The 23756-nt window shown below is 36.7% G+C and overlaps 1 protein-coding gene across 15 annotated transcripts in view; it reads left to right on the top strand.

Moving 5' to 3' along the window:
- Positions 1 to 23756, top strand: part of COL25A1 (collagen type XXV alpha 1 chain) — a 308172-nt gene that overhangs the window by 228685 nt on the left and 55731 nt on the right. For all 15 annotated transcript variants that reach the window (XM_040554847.1, XM_040554846.1, XM_040554856.1 and 12 more), the window contains 5 exons: positions 4634 to 4660; positions 7468 to 7512; positions 17433 to 17486; positions 19041 to 19067; positions 20320 to 20364. In XM_040554847.1, the coding sequence (XP_040410781.1) occupies positions 4634 to 4660; positions 7468 to 7512; positions 17433 to 17486; positions 19041 to 19067; positions 20320 to 20364 (198 nt within the window). The remainder of the gene's footprint in view (positions 1 to 4633; positions 4661 to 7467; positions 7513 to 17432; positions 17487 to 19040; positions 19068 to 20319; positions 20365 to 23756) is intronic.

Genomic DNA, 23756 nt, shown 5'->3' on the forward strand with positions numbered 1-23756 from the left:
TTTTCAGCTTGCTGAAGCACAAGCAGCAAAGTAAGCCTAAAAAAAGAACATAATTGTAACATGAGAAGCAAGATGTAGGAAGAATTCTGGACTCAGAGGTTTTTTTGACTACATTTGGGTCAACATTTTCAGTTTTTATTATTATTATTATTATTTCAGGTAGTTGTTAGTCAAGACACTCAAATGTGTCAGGCTGTAACTTCCTTCGATCATTTCTGTGATGCCAAGATTTGATATGGATAAAGCCCTGGAGATCTCTTGATTTCAGGAAACAGAGGCTAATGAATGGCATTCATCGTGGAAATCTCTTAGCTTTTAAAACCACAATTGCTTAGAGCACTTAAAAACATTTGTTTACCCTTGGATGCCCAGTTTTTCAAGTGCATAAGTACATATCAGATAATTCTCCATCTCCAGAAACATACAAATAGCAGTTGAATTTCTTGGTACCAACACAATTTCTTTTTCCGGCCTCCTGTTGAGGAGTGAATTGAATGAGAATCTACGTCAATGAAGCCCTGCAGCGGCTTGTCACATATGCATAACTAGTTTACTCAGTTGCACAAGATTGAAAATGGTTCTTTAGAAGTGTTCAGCATATCTGAAATAGGGAGAACTATTTTTAATTTCTGTAATTTTTAGTTATCCTCTTATTTTGGGCAACCATATCAATCAAATTTTTCAGCTATCTCAGCTGAAGTTTCCCAGTGAATATTTAGCGATTTAAAGAAAAGCAGGTTGATTTTCAAAGATGCTAAGCAGTCACTTTATCCAAACAAATGAATGGCGTCAATAGTTCTCATGAACTGGAGTTTTTGAAACCAAGATGCTCTTTAAAAAATGAGTGCTCTAACATCAGTCACCGGGGTTTCCAAGTTGATCCAAGCACCCTTACATGGAAATTCTGACAATTTCCAGTAATACATGCAAGAGGTGGATAATCTGTGTAGATGAAGTTGATAACAGTTATAGATTTGTTGATATAGATATCAGAGAGGAAGGTGGGGTCAGGAGGTGAAAGAAGGCTGTAGCTCTTGTACTGTCGGCTTTAGTTTTACCTTCTTCATATTCCCAGTGATGATAGTCACAGCAGCTGAATAATATGTTACCTATTATTAAGGAAAAAAATACCACATACCAAAAAAAAAAAAAAAAAAAAAAGAAAAGAAAAGAAAAGAAAAGAAAAGAAAAACACGTGGGGAGTTGGTTGGAACCCTTCAGGTATTTCTTGCCTTCTGGTCCTGTCTCAAGACCTACATAGAGATTTTAATTGCTGGTGTTACTGTCTGTTCATCAAGTGGGCAACGCAGTCTTCTCCCCAGATAAGTAGAATACTTAGGAAAAAAAAATCCAGATAGTCCTATTGAAGTTCCCATTTCCTATACAGGTTCTTCTGGAAGCTATGAATTATATCTCTGGGAACGCACTGAAGTCATCTTTTTTTTTTTTTTTTTTTTTTTTTTTTTTTTTTTTTTTAATCCCTTCATGTTCCTCCCTCTCACAAATTGTATTTACTTGCTTTTATTTCTGTTTATCCAATTCCGTACCTTGCTTAGGTAATGTAAGTAACTCATAGAAAACAGGCACTTCATGGCAATTCAAGAGTGTTTTACTGTTTGTCAAAGTCATTCTTTGTTAGTAACTAAATTTCAGATTTTCTGTTTATGTGGCTGCTGACATGCATATGTGAGGGATGGATGGGAGGTGTCAGCTGATGAGCTGCTGTGTTTCCACATAGCTGTGAACTTCTTTCCCAGTGCTAGGGAGCAGCCCTTTGTAGGAAAATTCTCATATTCAGCTGTAGTTTACAGTCTGAGCACCCACAGAATAAGAAGCACTTGTTACATGTAAATTGTAAAATTTAACCTTTTAACTTTAAGCTTTTAATTGCAATTGGCTTGCTGAAGGTAGCCGTATTTTTGAGGACTGTTCTTGTCATCACCTGGTGTAGTAGGTCAATGGGCACAAGACACAGGAGTAATTTCCAGTCTGAATAAAAGTTTAAGTACCAGAAATATAAAACTGCTAGTTGTGTAAAATATCTAATAATAAGTATCTACAGGTTTTCTCTAAATTATTCATTTTAAAAGCACAATGAGAGCCAGATTTTGCTACTGTGTAAATACTTTCTTATTCAGTAACTCCTCTGGAAGAGCTAGAATGATGGCAGCAGTGAGGGGAAAATTCTAGGGAAAGATATTTTCCTGGAGACATCTGCAGTGTTTTGAATTTTATCCATCCCACAAGTTGACAGCTACAAGCACCAGGCACAGAAATGCTCAAAAGAGCGGCACATTTCACAGTTCACTTTGGGGAATACTATTAATAAGTGAGTGATAATTTTACCTTCAGAGAGTAACTTTGTTTTGAAGGCTCCCAAGTGATGTTTTCATAGAGCTAGATGTCTTTAAAAGGTTTTGACTAGCTTCTTAAGTAGTTAGAAACTGAAGAAACAGTATCTATTCCATGGACATAAAAGTAACAGGTATGAAATATAAAGGTATGCTTCAGTTGGTTTGTATTCATTTTGTTCTATTGATGGAAATTAATATGGTAAAACTGGTTATATGTTAGAAGTCAACAGATAACTGAAGACAGAACAGATAACTGCTCAGGACATAGATATTTGGAGCTTATTTTGGTAACAGTGGTATAGTAAAACTCTAATTTAAGCATGAATTTCTTGAAGCTTTTAAATGTTAGCCAAACCTCTATCTTTCTTAGAGAAGAAGGGGACGATTCCTGGCGTATCACCTGCCATGATGTCAAGCACTGGAAGAAAATTCCTTCCTTTCCTGGAAGAAAGGGAAAAATACTGTTTATGGAGTATGTTGTTATACCCGTGGTTCCTTACCCAGTACGCCACTCTCACCTAGCAACATCCTCCTGACTTTTTTCTTTTTTTTTTCTTCCCTTTCTTCAGTTTTCCTGGAGACTTCTTGAGCATTGCTTGCAAGCAATAGCCTGTTAATTTACCACATTATGTACCAATGGTGCCCTTGGCCTCAAGTAAATCTTATGCTTAGAATTCAGGCACTTACTGAAAAAAAAAAAGAAAAAAAAAAAAACATATTTAAATAGGAGTTTGTTGAAATGTGGTAGATTGGTGGGATTTTTCTCCAGCCTGAAAAACCATGTGATCACTCTATTCACTGCTCTAATCATCATCAGAGCTGAGTGCTTGGGTACTTTCATGTCCTTTTGAAGAAAAAGGAGGAAATTTGTGATCCTGCATCACACAGGTGTCTTTCCTTTTACAAAATCTGTCCCTACAGTCAAAGGGAGATGCTTGCAAGACCCTCATTCTGCTGAGATAACCAAACAAAAGTTTCAAGAAGAAACGCTAATTTGTGCTTTTGCAAGTTCTAATGCCCGGCCTAGACATGTGAATCCATGTTTAAAACTGCAAGGTTTTCATCCAGTTCAGGGGATCCAGTACCAAGAATTACAACCAGTGAAGCTTTTCCATGTTAGCAGTTAATGTTTCATCAGAGCAATGTTCCAACAGGCCCTGCATCTACCAAAAAGGGATAGTTCAGCCTAACTTGACACTACCCTAAAAACGAATTTGGCCCAACATTTTGAAGCATCAATAATATTGTTCAAGACTTCTGAATAATTCCAGTTCTGACATCAATTCCTCTTTTATCCTTTCAAACTTCAGAAGGAGTTGGATTCTCCAGTTTTGGGCTTTTTGTTTTGCACCTTCCTGGACTCAGAATTATCTTGCTTGATATAGGACCAGCATCTCCAATAGGAACATGGGGAAAAGATTACCTAAGGACTGTGCTGGACATGGTCTGACTCATACCAAAACAAACTGACATAATGTCAAAGACATGGTTGGCTGATCTATTTCCCTGCTGCTTCCCCTCTCTGCTGTGGCCACAAACCACCTGGGTACTTCAGAGATGCCAGACGAGAAATGGGCCCAATTAATATCAGCGAGGCTTGGACTCCTCTATGACATTAAGCAGTTAAGCTTTCCCACATTGAGGTATCTCTTCCTGCCTTCTCAGGTCACAGGGGCAAAGTGGTGGTTCTTTACTTCCCAAGAGCATTCTTAATGATTTCTGAAGTATTTTCTGTTACTTGCAGTTGATGGCACAAATCACGTGTTGGGTAAAACATAGTCACGAATGTCAATACCTTCAATGAACTAGAAGGTGAGGAGATGTAGAGTCTTATGCTTCTCTCTGTCAAATAAAAAAATTAAAATAAAAATAATAATAAAAAAAGCTTGGTTGCATAAATATTGCTTTTATACTGCCGAGCAGAAATATTACCGTGGACACACAATTGGCTGTTAGTTGGTATCAGAAACAGAAAATAAACAGTCATCTTAATGCTGACAAATTTGTCAGTATTAGAAAAAAACAGATGGGATAGAAGAGAAAAGATTAGAAAGGGGGAAAATTTGAGTCTTCCACTTAGTAGTTAAATCTGTTCCAAAAGAAGAGAAAAGATCCATTGTGCATTTTCAGCAGAAAGTTTTGCTTTTCCTTGATGTATAAAACATCAGCTGGTTTCAGTCCAGTATCTGTATGCTTACACAATAGGACAGTTTTAATTGGTCATTTATGTTTAAATTGGCTTGAGTTATTATGTTAATTGAATTGTTTTCCCTTTGCAGGGACCTCAGGGGCCTCCAGGACAAAAGGTATAGTATAAACAACAAAACTGTGAAAGTGATTATTCCTCCTGGTGCCAAATTGTAAGCAGAAAAGGTGAATGGAATTAGCTACTGTACACCACATTGAATCCATTAGTTTAAGCTCTGAATTTTGTTTTTGCAAAATGCAACCATATAACGTGAGATGTAAGATTTCTCATTTCCACCATCCTTGGAAGTTCAAGCAATGTAAAACAGACTCTTTTCAATCTGTCTGTTTAACATTCAGGTGAAGAGGTCACTATAACTTTCTTATTCGTGCCCTGGTACAACTATGAAACCAAAGGTAAAAGGTTGTGAAAGGTGGGGAGATAGAGTTTCTGATTAAACGCACGTCCTTACTCAAGTAGATCAGTGCCATATGACTGCAGAATTGACCAGCAGAAACAAAGCACATAGGTGTTGCTGATAAATGGTGCTTGGCTGACTGTGTTCAGGTGGTCTGCCAGTGTCTTCCTGTTCCTTTTGTAACCCGAGACCTGACTTCCTATGAATGTCTTTAGCATTATTTACACTCATTAAAGCTGACTGCCTCAGTTTGATGGAGTGCGCTTTGGATTTATGGAATTACATCATTAAAACAGTCCTAGATGTATCAGCAATAGCAGCTAGTAAGTGGCACCATTCCAGCATCCTCACCCACACACCACCAAAGCAGGTCATTTTCACATTGATTTCAAGAGATAAGAAGGGTTATGGAAGATATTTAATTTGGGCAGGCTTAATTTGTATTAAGGAAAAAAAAAAAAAAAGGAATTAGTAGTATTAACTTATGTGGCAAAGTTGTCACCTCTTTTTCATCTGAGATAATCTTTAAAGTGAAGGTTTGCTTGCATGGGTTAAAATGGAACTCTATGAACAAAAGAAAGGAAAGCATGATAATATGTAAAAATGTAATAACAGAGCGCACAAATCCATGGGATTTTGCCATGGATATTGCTGTAAACTATACAGAGTTTGCAAGCTGAAGGAGGAGACTACTCTTCATGTTTAGCAATGCAGGAATGTGACATTGTAAAACTGTAATGATTTTGAAGTTGCCATTATACAATTATTCCCGAGGAGATGGGGGAGTGGGATTTTTTGGATGTACAGCATCAGCAAAACCCACATGCTGATGAGCTTTTGAATATATGATAAACCTTTATTGGTTAAGGGAATGATAGAATCAATTTTATTTATGCTTTCTAACATCTTGTGTTTCATAAGAAAAGTCAGTGGCTATATGAGACTGTCACTGAGAGGAGGAATTGTTACAAGAAGGATAGTTTATTCAGGCTGATGGTTTAATGCCCTTTGTCTTATCATTTTCTGGAAAAATTATACAAAGACGTGAAAATGCTCACTAAAGGCCCCTTTGCAGTAGCTAGCAGTCATGGCCATGCATCCAGCAAATAGAGGCAAAAGGAATGCCAAAGTGAAAGCTTTGGGAATAAGGGGAAAGCATTCAGGGTCATGGAGACAGACTGAGATGCCAGTATATTATTTATTACTGATTTGCAGCTCTGCTGTGAGCTGAAGCCTCCAGGGTGTTCAAATGTTGGAGTTTTTTGGAGGCCCTCATGAGTTGTTTCCATTTCTTGTTTCACAGGATTATTCCATTCATTATTTCCTCAACTCTATTTTTTTGGCAAACGTGCATCCATTTTGGCTGCATTCCCTTTGGGTGTTGGTGTCCTTTCACTAAACCATTTCTAACCTCTAACCGATGTGAATAGAGAGGAAAATGCTGTACGCTGATTCTTGGGCCTCAGGGCCTGACAGGCCTCACAGGATGCTCATTTGTTTTATGGGTGCTGGGCAACTGCATATCTCACCACTGACAAGGTCTCTGCCTTTCCCAGTTCCCTGGCCACTTTTTTAGAGTACCGGCCTTTCAAGTATCTATCACACTTTTGTAACGTGTTAAGGTGCTTAGTAGTGGAAAATAAAAATTATGCTTACAGTTTCCTAGCTGAGCAACATCATTTTTATAGAAAGAAGGGAAAAAACCTGTGTAATTTCATAATTTTCGTGCTTTCCTCATGCCTTAGGTTTTTACTAAACATCTGTAGCAACAGTCAGAAAAGTTCCTTCAAAAAAACATTGTCCATGATACAGAAGTAGTATGAGAGCTACGTAAAAAGATCTCTCATGTTACAAGTCAGCGATAACATTTGATTTCCCCTTTTGTCTACTCCACATGTTTGTCCTGTTTATTTTTATTTTATTTTGTTTTGTTTTGTTTTGTGTTTTGTTTTGTTTTATATTATTGCAGTAATGTTGATGCAATTTGAAAGGATATCAGCAATTAGCACTTTCAGGCTGAATTGTTGGAGATTATCCCTTAAAAGATTTTAAATAGATTGACCCTACCAGTTATTGAGATTGAAGCATCCATCCCCCCACTTCAGATGCTTTAAGCATTTGAAGCATTAAAGGTTTTGTTCAGGTGCTATGTTAGATTGTGTCAGAACAATCTCAAAATTTATTAAGTGCATTAAATGGAATTCCAGTTTAATTGTTATATTTCTTGTGAAGCATCCGCAACATCACAAAGTAGACATGAACTTGAGGCTTGCTTCTGAAAGAGGCCATACAGCAGGACAGTCATTAAAATGTACAGCAGGAGAACATGTATAAGTATAAAATGTCATCTGAAAAGAGAGCTCAGCTTGACTAAAAACTAGTTTCAGAAAAATTTGTTGCACTTGCAATATGCAAGCATTCACCATCATTTTTAAGTACTGTATTAAGAGATGAAAAGTTTCATGACCTGTTTAATTTGCTAAACACTGGCGTCTGTTTCCCACCAGGGTTCTGTTGGAGTGCCTGGTGTTCCAGGGAGAGACGGACAAGTGGTGAGTTCGCTTGACTTTGTCAGCACTGTGGTTATTTATGTCATTGATTAAAGCTACTCAGGGGTCGCAGGGCTCCTTCACATGAGCAATATGCAGCAGTACATCCAGAGCTCTGATTTCAAATTAGTTTATTGGAAAAGGAAGTATAATCTGATTTGTGTTTTGAAGTAATCTTTTCTAGCCTAAGTGAAACAGTCATTGAACATAATTAAGCTGAAAGTCTGATGTTCGGATTTGATGATGACTGATAGACATCCATATATATGGTGTGTAACATTAGACAGTATTGTTACAAACTTTTTTTTTTTCAGGTTTGGGCTTTGTTTTGTTTTATTTTCTATTAATTCAGTCCCATGATGCAAACACTTATACGATATTGGATATTTATACAGTGCCAATACATTTTTAATACAAACTACAGAGAATAATGAGAGTGGAAAACCAGGTGGAGAATAACATAAAATTATTGTCAGGGAAGAAAATGCAGAGAAATTAATTGAAAAGAAATCTTGAATGCAACTGGGAGGAGATGCTAAGTCAGGCAAGTCAGTGCCATCTTTCAGAGCCAACACCAAGTTGACTCATAGTTCAGAACGGCGCTCCAGAAGGAGGGGTCGCAGTAAAGCAACAGGGCTGTTTTGCAGCATTGCTGAGGTTTGTTGGCAAAGCTGGGCGGTGAAGTTTAAATAATATCCCTCCCTGACTGTAAACAGTATCATCCATCTGTTGTTCTCATAAGCACTAACATTCACACTGAACTTGAAAAGCACTTGCAGGGAATACCAAAAGAAAAATGTATAATATAGCTTGTTCACTGTGTTTAAAAAGCAATAGATGAGAGTGTATAAAGACCATATTATACAATCCCTTCTCCTGCCTCCCTCCCCAAGAGCCCTCGGGGAAAAAGGCACTAAGATATTGTAAATAATTGAATTTAAATTGGTCTTTCCCAACAATAAAGATATATTGCTTCTGTTAACATAATATATAACCCGCATTAGACTTGCATTTTGACAGTGGTTATAGGAAATTATGTAATAATGAGTTATTTCACCTTAGTGATAAGGATAATGCTATGAACCTATTATTTTTAAATTATTATATTCAGAAAATTATGACTACTGTGGAATGACGAAAGAAAAAAATATTTGGACGTAGACTGGACAGAATAGTTCCAAACACATTAAATAGAACAGAACTGATGATTAACTTTTTATCAAAGTGTTTAACTTTTATTAGTATCATCACATAAAGTCTGTCGAGAAATCTTTACTCACGTGTGCCAGATGTCCAAAATTTATCTGGTTATTTGAGTGTCATTTTGGAAGACTTGGATTTATTTATTTATTTACTTATTTGAAGGATGTATTAGGTTGTTGTACATCTGTTTTTAGGAGACCACATAGACTTAATTGCAATCATGTTTCATGGGGAAGGAAATAAATATGCAACTGCCTTCATAAAGAAAAAAGCTAACATATCTTTAAGTGCTGTTTAACAATTTTAAATTGTGCTTGAAAAACAGATCCTAACATTTTCAGTATATAGTTTTATGTTCATTTTATTTATTTCCATATTTACGGTATCTAAAACATCCCTAAATTATCACCACTTTAATAAAGATGTACTTATTTAGTGTAAGTGGACTATTATATTTTTGACCTTTTTAAATAAAAATAAATCAATTACTAGACTAAATCTAGATACCAGCACAAAAACCATACAGATACATAGTGGTCAAATTCTTGTGTTGCACAATTGGTAGCTGATTTTGACTAGCAAGCATTTCATTTTGTGCAGAAAATGTATTGTTCTCATATAATACAAAGCAGACTAAAGATCAATGTCAATATCTCTTTTAATAAATAAATAATTTTTGTTAGCTTGGTAATAATGGTAGAAATAAAGTTAAACTGGAGCAGTATTTATCTAAATCTAGTATTATTAAGTATAGTGCAGCCTAGGACTCCCAGGCTAATGTTTTGCTACCAAAATGTCAATTTATCCTAAGTGGATGAAAAAACAGATTCTCAGTGCGGTGTTACACACAAGATACTGTTGAACAGCAACAAGGGTAATAATTTTAGTGTCAGACTTCTGTGTTTTCCACATTTATGTGCAGCCTTCAGAGGAGTCCACATACATTTCAAGTTGGCCTGTACTGTGAGCTGATGGCTGGCACTCCTGGCTTTGCTCAAAGAGATTCATGCTGATTTGCAGAACAGTTGAACTCAACTGAAATGTGTGATGCAAGTCATCCCCTTTTGGGAATCTATGTGGTTAAAAGGCTTTACAAAAGTCTTACTGTCTTGGTAGCCTTTTAATCAGTGAACTCACTCTGTCTGCGCATGTGCTGTGCACGAGGTTCCAAGTTAATATTTTTTGTTATTTGAAAAGGCAAAGAGTGCTAAGCACATGCTTAAAATTGCATGTGTGAATGCTTTCCTCATCCAAGCACTGAAATATCTTTCAGTTGGTGAATGTCAGCAGTGAATTAACTTTCCTCTCTCCTTGAGCACTTGAATAATACAACTAGGTCATCTCCATCATGTATGTGCCTGCAATTTTTCTTTTACTTTCCCTTCACCTCTTCTTTAATTGAAATAGTGGAAAATAAGAGACGATTGACAAGTCTGACCAATAGGTCTGGAAATTAGATCATAAATTCTGAGTACACTTGGAACAATTTTCTAATCCCTTAACACATGAACCACTTTTCTTAGACAATCTCTAAATGTTAGAGTAAGTGTAATTTTACATAACCCACCTGTTTTTGCAGGACTGTTAACAGATCTTGTTGTAATAAAAGTAGTAGCAAAATTGTTACCATAGCTTCACACACACATACACACACATACTTTTAGGCCAAATACCACAAAATATACAGTTAGTCTTGCAAGGGCATTTATATTCCTTGTTTGTTTCTACATTTGGGAAACTGTGGCAACATTCTTCTTATCTTGTTGAGAACAGTAACTAGAAAGAAGCTGCCTAGTAATTCCTGCAGTTTGAGAGATGTCACTGGGTGGACAGAAGCCTTCTGAGATAGCAAGAAAAGTCCTTGTAAGCACTCCCTTTCGTTTGCAGACCATTGTGCAATTCAACTGGAGAAGGTTGCTTCCTAGCAAGATGCTTATAGGGGGATAACCCTCTTTTTCTTGATCCCCAGTGAGAGGTCCTCAGGCATTAAAAGTGGAATGAAAGAGGATTGTAATTGCTTGCAGACATGAGGTAGCAGTGATCTAGGGATATCAGACCCCTACAGTAGTCATGTCAAAATGGCCAAAAAGGGGTTCTTGGAAAGTTCAACTGTGCAAGTATAGGATACATAGTCGGGTATTTGCTCAGTGGTACTGGTTTGATAAGGACTCCCAGTGACTGCAGCAGCATCACAAGGAAGAAAGGTGAAGTTGGCTGAGTGAGGATTGCATTTGGTCTGAAGGAACCGAGTCTCTAGAGGCTGTGTAACCCGCACTCTCAGCTTGAAATAGGAATTCGTCTGGAGAGCATAAACCCTCACTCTGTGTCTTCTTTGGACTGTTTTTCTTACATAGTACTTGGTATTTTTATTATTTTGTAAGGATGTATTCAGAACAGAGCGATGGTCAGGACAAGCCATTTAATTTCATATGGTTTCAGTAGTTTGATAATAGCAGCTTCATAAACCTCAAAACAATTTCCCTTCTTGTTAGTAGACTTCGAGTCTGGTTGTACACATTTGTTACTGCTTTCTTCGTGCTTGTTATTACTCTAATTCACAAGTATTTTCCCAATGATATGTACTATACTATGTAGGACGTGCATTTGAAAAGTGGTATTACCACATTTCTTTAGAGAAATGAAGGGTATGCATGTACTAACATTTTTTTTTCAAATTAAGAAATATAAAAGAAGGAAATATCATTGAATGCAGTTCACAAATTCTCAGACAGGTTTGCAGGCCAGCTGAGTCCTGTTGAAGACTCTTTCCACCTAATTTCAGCTGGTGAGTGGGCCAGGAGAGATTTCCAGTTCTTAAAAAAACAATTTTAAGTTACTTTTGAGGGGGGTGAAAAGCAAATTGAAAGGAAATAATTCAAACCTGGTTTGAAATGGAAATTGCAGTAACGTGTCTGAGAAACTAGTTTTTTCCCTTCTATCCTTGTTTATGTATTTTAGAGTAAAATTAGACTGGATTAGATTTGGGGGCCTCTTGTATTTCCTTATCCTTACAACAGATTACATTCTAGTGACTGAAAAATATAGCAATACTGACAGCCTTTCTTCTCAGTGTGAGATGGATATCAGCCAGCTGGTGTGGACGGAGTTATGTGTCCCACTGAAACCAAACCTATTTCAGAACAGTGGCCTCCAGGCTGTTTTTCTGTTACAAACAAGAAAAGCTAGGGCCTCCAGCCACGTTATTTTTAGCTGTTTAATTCTGCATATAAAGGTATATATCTCCAGGGCACAGACTGCTCTAGTAAGAAGAGGTATGCTTTCAACAGCCTTGACTCCCTTAATATGGACTCCAGTGGGTGATACATTTTCAAAACAGGTCTGAAGTAGGATTTATGAGTTCATATTGACAGCTGAGCCTCAGCAGTGCTCTATACAGTTGAGTCTTGATCAAATTCAGATTCAGGTCAGTGGATGCCTTCAGACTGCCTGCATCACCAGACTTTCTCAGGAAATTATTACACCTATTTATTGGGCAGGGTGCAGGGTATTAGTACCCAAACTAATACAGGAAAGCCAGAGCCAGTTTTTCAATGTTAATACAGTTACATAGTTAATACAGGCACAAGAGCACCAGGACTTGAACCAAGGTGCTCTAATCTGCTGTCCAAAGGAACAGCCTTCTTGTTATTCTTTGAGTTATCTGAAACTCCTGAATCAAACATCTAGGTTGGTTGTGTTCTTCTTGGCATATTAGCATTTTGTTTGCCCTAGTAATTGATATTAATTGGAAGATAAATCCAAATATTTCTGAGCCTCAAAGCATTTTGCTGAAGATCATTCCGGAAATTATCAGAATGTTTTGAATAATTAATGATGTTCTCCTACATAATTTGTTTCAGTCATGCCTTAACATCACAGTTTGTTGGTGCAACAAAGATTTTCTTTCGAATTCATTTTAATAGTGACAATTACTTAGTTTGTTAGAGTGCTGCTGCTTTTGAGAAACCAAAGTGCCTATCAGGGCATTTGGGGTTAACTGGTGGAACTGAATTAGTGTTAATAGCAGCTTCACATCCACAGGCTGATTTGTGTAACATGTTAAAGCCTTTCCTGTTAGTGACAGCAAACACAATGTCATGCAATGTATCTGTTTGAAAATGCATCATCATTATTCTATTGATGGGGACCCTGCAATTTCTCTATAGCATATAAACAACAGACACCCCCCAAAAAACTAACAAACAAAACCAAAGCAAAACAAAACAATAACAACAAAAACACACCATGTCTGATGCATTTTTCTTCCCTGTAAGTAGTCATCAACTAAATTACTGGAGCATTTACACTCCTGCTTTAGCTGCTTGATTTTGAGTGAGTGTAAGAACAATAGCACATTTGCTGGAAATTTTTATTTCCACCATTCTAAGACTATTTGTGAATTTAGCAAGATGGATCTAAATAACTTCAGATGGTGGTAGTGAATAAATGGGGACTTACAAAGCTTCTGGCGGTGGTGGTGTCCTTTTCTGTGGTAGACAAATATCTAGAGCATTGTCTTCTACTATTAACAGTATTTTACATTAAATTTGGGAAAAGGCACCTTTTCTAACATTTTCTAGTATTTTATAGTCTATTTGTATAGTGAGTCATGTCACGAAAACAAGACCTTTCTTTCGCTCTTTGTCCAGTAATCAAAGGCAAGAGAAAACAACTTCATGTGAAACAAAATTTAAAGGCTAAGAGCACTTCTGATGCAACATTTGCAGGTTTACCAGTTTGGCACACGATATTTTTGTACATTTGGTAGCTTTCTTTACTACTTTTACAAGTACTTGAAAACCTAAGTAGATAGTATATTCAAATAAGATGGTGCTGGTACCACAGCGTCCCATTAGACTCTCTACCAGTCACAGTAGCCCCAAATTGCTGAAGCAGCATGTGGAAATATAACCATCTTAATGCCACTATTAACAGGGTTTATTCTTGCAATAAGGGAGAATTTATTTTTGTTATGGTGTATCATTGTTGTCCCATGTGATGTCCAGCACACAGTTTCTGTGGGATGGTCTAACTCAGAATCAGAACACGGCAGGGCAGAAAGAGCTAGCAGTCCGCGTGGACTGGACAATTCCTTAAAATTGCATACTGAGACATGTCCAACCTGCCCACAGCATCTTTCTCACAGTCCATCCGTGTAAAGGAAGAGTTTTGAGGGGCCCCTCTGAGGATGTCTTCATGCAATTTCTTTGTTCCTTGCAACTCTTGTTTGAGGGAGCACTGTGGCACTCAGTACCATTTTAATTGGGATCGTGGGTTACATTTTTACATAGGCACTACAAGGTTTTAGAATATATTTTGTTTTAGTTATTCCAGTCCCTGTCCCTTAGTGGTGGGTTTTCAGGAAGTCATGACTGCAGAAAGGTAAGCTGTGACCTAAACTCAGGTGTGCTATAGACAAAGTCACTCTTTAAATAGGGGAAAAAAAAAGAAAAAAAAAAGTTGATTTGAAAGCTAAATGATGTGCAGAAGACAATTGTTTCTGCAGCCTAACGCCTTCATTGTCAGAGCTATTAAAGAGAGACTGCAATATGAGTCAGGAAACACATTAGCCATGGCCTGGTAAATATAAAAATATATGAGATTAAGGATCTAGTTTTATAGTTTCTGTCATCTTGCCAAGTTGAAAAGCAGTCTAATTGCAATTACTACATGAGATGGTGTTTCTGAATGTATGGTTTCCCCATGCATGCACCATTCCTTGAACAGCAGTGTAACTGTCCTCGGCCTTTTAAAAAGTAGTTCTTTTGTTAATTTCCCAAGCACTAACCTGTGGGGATGAGACACATGTATACATTTTTTTTTTTTAGTTTTAATATATGTTTTGATTAAAAAAAAAAAAGTAAATAAATGGAAGGAAAGTAATTAACCATACTTCTTAACAGAAGTATTGTAAATTATTTTCATGCCAAATACTAAAATCATCCTTATGGGACAAATATTCCTAAGATAACATTGTGTTTTAGTGTATAGCTGTGGAAGAACTACTTTCTACTACTAAGTAGAAAGTAAGTCTTGAAGAAGTCAAGCTACTTTCCTCCAAAATGTTTGCTGTTCTTTTGCTTTGTAGATACTTTTTTAGAATTTCAACAGGAGGTCTGTCAGGGGGTTGTATTTTATTTTTATTTTATTTTATTTTATTTTATTTTATTTTATTTTATTTTATTTTATTTTATTTTAAGCTTTATTAGAATAGTTAAAATATGAAGCCAGACATGCCTAAAAGACCTGAAGTATGAAAAATGGAAGCCCCCTGGCACAAAGCTTGTTTTGCTGTGCATTGGGAATGTTTACCAGGGATATAGATATAGCTTATGTGCTATAATTTTTTATTTCATCTTACTGCTCCCTGCTTCCTTGTATTGACAAGAAAATCAGGTTCTAAACCAGTGAAAGGGATATTATGGGTATGACAGAAAATGATTTTATACTAGCCCTCTGTGCTTCTGGCCTTTAGGAACTGAAGGATAATCACTTCAAAAGCATAAAGGCACAAGGTCATATCTGGGCTGACCTTGTAGGTTTGTCTTCAATCTTTGCCCTTCCCAGACCTAATGTCTGGTGTGATTATGCCTCTGGCTGGTACTTCCAGAGTTAGAAACATGCAGTGTGTTGGCCATAGGAAAGTCACATGTGGGCCAGAGACAAAACTGTTGGAGTTAATAGGGATTTACCAGGACTGGGTAACAGCTGGAGGTTTTCACTTGTTTTTCCAAAGAAAGTAAGATAACTCTTTTGTCCACTTTTTAGCGTCTTTTTTTTTGTTGTTGTTGCTGTCATACCAGTAGCTGTCTGCATTTATAACTCAGATTTGTAAACTTTGGAGGAAAGTGCAAGCCTGGGATATCAACCCTTTGATTAGTGACTTAAGCCCCTTAAAGTGTCAGCCAGCTGCAGCTGTTTTGAAATGAAGGAGACAGAAACAAACTTGTTGGGGTGTGGGATGAGGAGAAACAAGTGCATATCCATTGGTCCCTTCTGCTTCATTTTGTCAACTGGCAGTTTTCTTCAAGTGCTTTTTAGGTCAATCCCTTGGAACACTCATGCCTAATCTCCAACAGCTTCAAATCCTTACCACTTATATATCAAATGCCTGTGCTACTATATCAGCCTAAAAGCTACTGTAGTACAAAGGAGCCTTGAAAAAAGGGCTGACTCAAATAGCTATGTAATTCCCTGTGGGTTTAATAGCACCTAGCACTTTTTTCTCTGGTGAGGAAAATATCTCACTGGATTTTTGCAAGAACCTCAACATTTTTGTTTTATGTTTCAAAATAGTCCAACACTTAGTGATATTATTGTATTTTATGTTCCTTTGCCTAATTTAGAAATAGAATGGAACCTTCTTCCTTGGAGAACCAAGGAAGGCTCTTGTGGAGGATTGGAAAATATTTGTTGTTGCACTTGGAACAAGCCCTTACCTTAACTCTTTTGTAACTTGTGAGCAGAGAGTTGGTTCATCATGTGTACTGAGTTCAAGTCCTGTATGAAAATTTCAGCTGAGTTTCTGATAAGAATTATTCTTTCTAATTTGATTACCATGCTGACTAGTGTATTTAACTTCTAAGCATTTTATACATTTACATAGCAAAATACTTACAGAAAAACCTAACTGAAGGCTTTTTCTGATATTCTTTTGGATGCTACTTTAACATTCTTTGCCACCTTGAAGTGCAATGCGTTTGTGTAGGTGAGGGTTACAAAAGAATAGGCACGGTTCTTGAGAAACTGAGGAATACTTCTGCAAAAGGTTTCACTCAGCCATCACCCCTAGTTGCTTAACAATAAAGTCCAACCATTGCTTTATCACGTCACTTAAAATAAATAATACTCATGTTTTTTTTCATAAATCTGGGAAATGAACACCAGAAAATGTCTTAAAGTTTTGTGGTTTTTTTTTTTTTTATTGGTGGTGGTGTTTTTGTGGTGTGTTGTTTTTTTTTTTTTTTTGTATTTGTTTCTTGTTTTTTAACTTTGGGGGAAAAAGAAATTTGCAAGTAGTTGTCATTTGTTAATTGACTTTTGAAAGTGACTTGTGACTCCTTGAACTGTGGAAGAATTTATATGCTATCTGTTAAATGTCCCCAAAATTTGGATCATTGATGTTATGCTGAATTTTTTTAACAGTCTTTTAAATTTAATTTTCAGCCAATGGTACTAGAGTATGTAAAATGGACAAGCAAGGTATATTAAAAAAAAAAAAAAAAGCGCTATCTATTCTTCCAAATTCTTCCATTTCTAGAAATAACCCTTCTCATTTTTCATCACTATCTGCCTTTCTTATGAGACCAGAAGCACAAATGTCAAAGTCATTTAAGATAAGCCTTTCTTGCAGTATTTCTAAATTGTAGGGAAGAGAGAAACGTTGATAGTCCTGGAAAGAATGTGCTTTTGAGGTTAATTGGACAGCTTTTCAGAATCAAAAGTTTCGGTTCTTTTTTTCTGTTTAGTTTCACACCTGTGTATTTCCACCACTTCCAGTAGAATTATTTCTTATCTATACAGGAATTTGAATTAGAGTTAGTCCACTCTAACTGAGGAAATAGCGCATATTAGTACCTGTTTGTGGAGTACATATTCAGGCTGAGCGATCTTAAATTTTATTTATCATGACTTACCTAATATGAGACAGTTCATGAAACAATGTTAATATACTTCATTATGTCTTTCTTAACTGCATCTTTTATTTTCTCTGCCTTTAGGGTGAGCCTGGTTTGCCTGGTATAGCAGGAGAGAAGGGAGCAGCAGGACTTAAGGTTAGTATTGAAAATGGATTAAAAACAAAAGCACGTGGTACGTGAGTGCATATAGACTACGGTCATGCTTTCCAACTTGTGTTTATATTCTGACCGGCTTTTAATGATCTGCTCACTCCAGTGATCTGTGCTGTAAGAGGCTTTACACATTTCACCATAAAGAAGCATTATCTTCTGCTGTGCATGTATAATTCCAGTCAGTGGCACTGACGCATATGCATCCACTGCCAAGTGAATGTAATATGCCTGCAAGTGTTTGGGAATTTGGGGACCTTTTCAGAAAGGCTTTGTTTATGCTACTTACAATGTGTGTCAGGCTTATTTTCAAGAGCTACTGTGGTCAATTCTTTGATGAATGTCAGAGTTAAGTCTTGAGCCCAGATCCTGCTATTATGGAAGTTAGCAACAAACCGCATTAGGAACATGTCTGGGCCTGTATTTGCAGCATCAAAATGTCTCTTTGCATTTATGTTATTGTTAAATAATTTTTTTCCCTGCTCTTTTAATATTGAACTAGTGAAATAGAACATAAAGCTTATGATAACTTTGTTTAAAAGAAAGCTCAACATGTCCAAGACGATGTGATCTGTGGGCCTCCTGGAACGGGTAATGCTAAATTCTAATCCCATCAGCTGCGAGCGTGCATCTTTGGTGCACATGTGCTCCTCAGCTGATTCTGTGCATCACACTGCTGCTGATGGACACTCAGGGCAGGCTCTTTACATTTACTGACTGGCTGCTTGTCCATCAGGGATGAAAACAAACCATTTGGGAGCATGACCTTTTCTTACTTTGTATACAGAAGAAGACAAATTGTGGCAGTTGATGCTTAATTCATATTCACAGCGGTAATCTTTGAGTTGCCTAGCGACAACCAGCTATCAGAAGGGGCAAAGATGAGGCAGAGTGCATTTCTGAGGCAAAATCACAGAGATGAGCTGTCAGGGTCATGCTCAGTGTGCAAAAGTGCGTTTGCCATTGAGCCAGTTTCTCAAGCAAGTTATAATTACAAATAAAGGCTATAAACCATCTTTTTGTTACACAGAATGTCAGGAGCAATAAACATTCATTGCTTTGAATCGATTATGAATTATATCGAGACACTTAAGGCTTTCTGTTTCTCACATGGAGCCTTCTAAGCCATTAGTAGAATCATAAGACTTTCCCTTCACATTCAACCTTTGGATTTTTCCTTCATTTATTCCCAAAATAAGGAGAACTAAATGTAGAAGTCATTTCTGTTACAATAGGCCATTCCACAAACATATGTGCCTGTTTGTCAGGGTTTAATCTAGAACAAAAGGAGGAAGAAAACTTAAACAAAACAAACAAATAAAAAAAAAACTTTTCATGCAAAAAATAATTTTTAAAAATTATGTCGAAAATGTATTGTCTGTTGAGTTTTATGAAATTGACTTATCATTTATAGAAGACTTATTTGGATTTTGTTATTTGAAACAGTGTCATCAATAGTGACATAACAATAATATTAACATTTCAAATTTTGCTCATGTTAATAACTTATGACTTCTTTGCTCCACTTACTTCAATCAGGGTGACCCTGGAGAGAGAGGAGAAAAGGTGAGACATATTTTGCTTCCTTTGTTGTTCTGTTTTTTGAGAACTGTCACTGCACTGATTCTGAGTTTACAAAAAATGAATGCAGCTACAGCCTACAACTTGAGACTCATTGTGCAGCTTTTGCTAATGTCAAATAATACTAATACAAGTTACTCCTTCTGGGATTACTGTGGTGGGATTACTCATGGAGAGTAGTGGTCATGTGTTAAAGGCTGCACAGTTGAGCAACGCTGCACCTAACCATTACTGTTAGCATCAGAAAAAGATGAGTCTGTTAGAATAAATGCAAATGTCAAACATTTCTTGGTAACCTGGTAACTTGGTTTTGATGCTCTGTTACCTGTGGGGAGTAAAACAATTAGGTAACAGAGTGATAATTACACAGACTCCACAAGATATATGGTCATGCAGAGAGGAGACAAACTCCATGCTGCAAAACGTGGGTGCAATTCTCACCTTTCAGGTAAAGTTGCTGGTAGGTAGTTGTCTGTCCCACAGATATTTTTGGCCTAGATCGTCACATATTGCAGACCTTTTCGAGTACTCTTGTCTTACTATATGGCTGAATTAAAAATAAAGGGTATTTTTATAGATAAAAATTTTGAAGTGTTTCTTTAAAAAGTTGTTTTTAAAATACGGAATGTCTACCCAGCCATAAAGAATTTGTCTGAATATTGGTTTTTTTGTTAATAATAAACAATATATAGAATTTATGTAGAGATAACCACCATTTTGGTGGCTATTTGAAGGAGTGGAATTAGAAGTTTTTCTGGTTCGTGAATCATTCATGGAAGTACTTCAAACTCAAAGAGTTTATACCATACATCACTTGAGAATCCTAATACTAAGTAATAGGACTGGGTAACTGTGAACTGAATTTGATAAGGTGTGTTTAGGTGTCTCTGTTGGGAAAAAATATGTACTGGTAATTCAAAATGCTGAACCATCATGGAATCATTCCCTTGTTGCTAAACCATGATGAATTGGGCGAGTCTGTAGGCTATACCAACAGGAAGACAGTTATTTGATAATTTATGTGTTTCTGAGGGTCTGTGAAAAGGTTTATAGGGAAGACTGTATTCAAGCAACAGATGTAGCAACTATAAAACCCACAATTCCTGACCATGTCATAGAGAGATTGACTACCTGATTAACAGAATTAGCTTGCTAATCATGGTTGAATGCTGACTCCTCTCTGCGTGCCGTGTGCTTACATAAAATCATTAATAAAATACATGTATTTTAATTATAGGGTGATGCTGGAGAAAATGGACCAAAGGGTGACACAGGAGAAAAGGTACACTTTGTATTGATAGAGAAGAAAATGTGGTGTTGGCATGCTTCAGTCTAAACAACTAATGTAAATAATAATTTGATCAAAAGGAAAATGCGTTTTAAACTTTCTCGTAGTTATGTTGAACATCTGACTGGGTTCATTCTTACGAACAGCAGAAAAAAAGTCAGTGTTCTGTCCAATTAAGTACAAAACTCCTGACTTTATGCAGCAGCAGCTTTAGTACAGAATATATCAGCATCAGTACTCCTCTTAGCTGATATGTGCAATGTACAGAAACTTTGGACACAACCTGCAAGACTGTTGATATTGTGTCTGTTAAGTTACATCCATTTCAGATACATCCTAGCTGTTCACACTTCCCAGTCTCTGTTACCTGCAAAGAAAGGGCTAAACCAATAGGGTATCATGGTAGCTAACTTCCTTCCAAGCAGCCAGCTGGACAAATGAGAGTTGAAGATAAAAACTACATTTTATATTTTTTAACGGGTGATATCAGCAATAATGTCACTTAATGCCTTGTTAGTTCACTGTTGCAAAGTACCAACAGGTAGTAGTCACTGTAGAGTAGAAGTTGTTAAAATTCTATTTTATTTAGTTTTTTCTTTTGCTTTATTTTATGTGAGGCTCATTCTGTATCTCTACACAAAAGATCAAAATAGAACTTGAATTTTTAAATGTGTTTTATATATACAAGTCAAGAGTATTTTAGCAGTCAGAACAAAGCCTGTGGAGCACAGGAAGAAGGGTCAGTCATAATGGTCTCCTCTAGCCACATAATCTTACCTATTTATGATGTATCCTTTTGAGTAGATGTTGTATATGGCTTATTACCACCAGTTTGGAACTCATATGCTTCTAAAGACATTCAATTCACCCTACATTTGGGCAGAAGCACAAAAATTTGTGTCATTCCCATTCTACCACCCCCCGCCCCCCATGTGTAATTGCATAACCAACTCAGATCAGAGTGTACTGCAGGGAGATGTTTATGACAGATTTATCAAAATGCTGGTAAGGAATGCATGCAAATCTCTCAGGCCCTATAATTTGGAAACAGTATTCAAGAACACAAAGATATTATACGGCATATTCTAAAATCAGATCTTACAAATAGTCATTAGGTTTAAGAATAGTCAAGTCAACTCTTTGATTCCAAGAGTTCATTTAAATAATACCTCATTTGCAGTCCTGCTTATTAGCCCAGATTAAAATCTCAAAAACCTTATTTAGTTACATACACAGGGTATTCCAATAAAGTCTTCTTAATCTACTTTTATGAGATTTAAGAGCATAATCTCTAGGCAAATATGAGATTTTTATTCAGACATAGTCCTGCAGCAAGTGAACAGGAAGTTTATAATCATCCTGGGAAGTCGAGTGTAGCTTTCCTTATTGCTTTGCTATTTTATCAGCTGTGAGAGTAAGCCTGTGTCCATTAGTATGCCCGTGATGCACTGTGGTCTGCAGTGCATGCATCTCCTTGCTTGGGATCTTGTTTAATGAAAAGAAAAAAAAATGTCTCCCTCTTCTAGCGGGAGATCCTTTCTTCATGAATGTAGTTTTTTTAACATTTCTGTATTTAACCAGTTTGGGATCAACTTGTGGAAAGTGTCAGTCATCAGGAGATTTCTTATATTTCTGTATCTAAAGGAATTTCAATAAATTTGTTGGACTTCACAATACAGAAGTCTCCCATCTCCTCAAGGTTTTTTATAAGTTTCAGAGGTGGTGTGGTGACACGGAAATACATGCTGTTTGCATGGAGTGCATTGCTCTAATAGTGATTGGCTGGCATCCACTGCATTAATTCTTAGGACAGAATAAGCAAAGCTGTGGCTTAGTTAACCTTTGTTTTCTGTTTTGTTTTTTGTTTTGTTTTGTTTTGTTTTGTTTTTTTCCATTTTCCTTGCCTGCAAGGCAATGTGCCACTCAAAAAATATCCAGATCTTGTAGGAGAGCTGCAGCTTAATGTTTCCAAAAGATACCTCTGCAAACAGCGCTTTGCTAGGGAGCTTAGAAGGGTGTATTTTGACAGATAATATAGGAACAAGAATTAAACATGGTGCCATTACATTACATTTGCACTGCTTAGCAAGGATTGTGTTCTTTCCTACTGTTCATCAAAGGGGAAAGATTTTGCTACATGATCATTGAATATAATTCAGGCATGAATTTGCCTTGCAATTATTAATCATGCTAGTGATAGAGGAACTAAGAATGTCTATTACAGCCACATTTAATTAATATGTTCACAAAGCCTTGATTTTTTTTTCTGCATATTTTTTTCTTTCTTGTTTGCACTTTTTTGACTTGCCATGATCATCTCAAAGAGTTAAATTTACTGGACTGTTCTGCTATAATGCAGAGTATAAGAGTAGCACAGTGGCATTCCCTTTGTGTTTTCCTCTGGGTATTTTCTATTGGGGCAAGAGTTTAACATCGAAAACTGTCCTTTTTTTGTTGTTTTAAAAGAAGCAGATGGAATCAAGTCCCAGCAAATTTCACAGCCCAGCCTTATTAACGCATTATGGCTTACACATGTCTTCTGCTATGTTTTTTCCCTACTACACTACCTATGCCTTGTATTTGGGTAGCTCTGAAATGTCTAGAGCATTTTTTACATTATGGAACTTCACTACCAGATGAGAATTGACAGTTTTTGCCAACTGAACACCTGCGGAGAGGAGTTCAAGGCTTACTAAGTGTCTATTCATAAATAAACTTTTTAAGATAACTACTGGAGGTATTGTTCAGAGATGAGATAAGGCTAGTACTGGTTCAGTTCTCAGCTGTGCAACCTCTTACATGTATGTCCCCTCCTTGGTCAGTAAACAAGACATTTTCTATAAGTAAATGCAGAGTCTATTACATTAAATTATCATGCCACATGTTTAAGAGATTTCATTCATAGAAACTTAAAAGCATTTCTTTAAAATATTAAATGATGTTTCTGTGAGATAAATACTAAATATTTATTAGCACAGTGAGAGAGGTCAGGTGGCAACAGTTTCAGACTTGGTTTTAGGAATTGGCTCCTATTTGTGCAATTAGTGTAAGTTTTCTTTCTACCCAGTAGATCTCAGAAACACAGGCTTGGGTACATACTTCTTGACCTGTGATTTAAAAAGGAAACTGTCTTCGCTGAGTTGTCCTACTTTGAAGACAGTGCCAATGCCAGACTTGAGTTCTTATTCCTGCTTTTCTACTGTAGCCTTGGCTGCTGGAAATTACCAAGTATCTTTCTTGTGTGTGCGTGTTCCCCTGCTTAAGTTTCTTCATTTCTAAGCTGTCTGACTCGTCAGAGAACTGAGAACATGCTGTACCGTATATTTTTCTTTAATCCCATATTAATTTTCATTCTTATGTGAAGGTGGATTATAAATACTTTATAA

Source organism: Cygnus olor, chromosome 4 (assembly GCF_009769625.2).
Source record: "Cygnus olor isolate bCygOlo1 chromosome 4, bCygOlo1.pri.v2, whole genome shotgun sequence".
Taxonomy (NCBI): Eukaryota; Metazoa; Chordata; class Aves; order Anseriformes; family Anatidae; genus Cygnus; species Cygnus olor.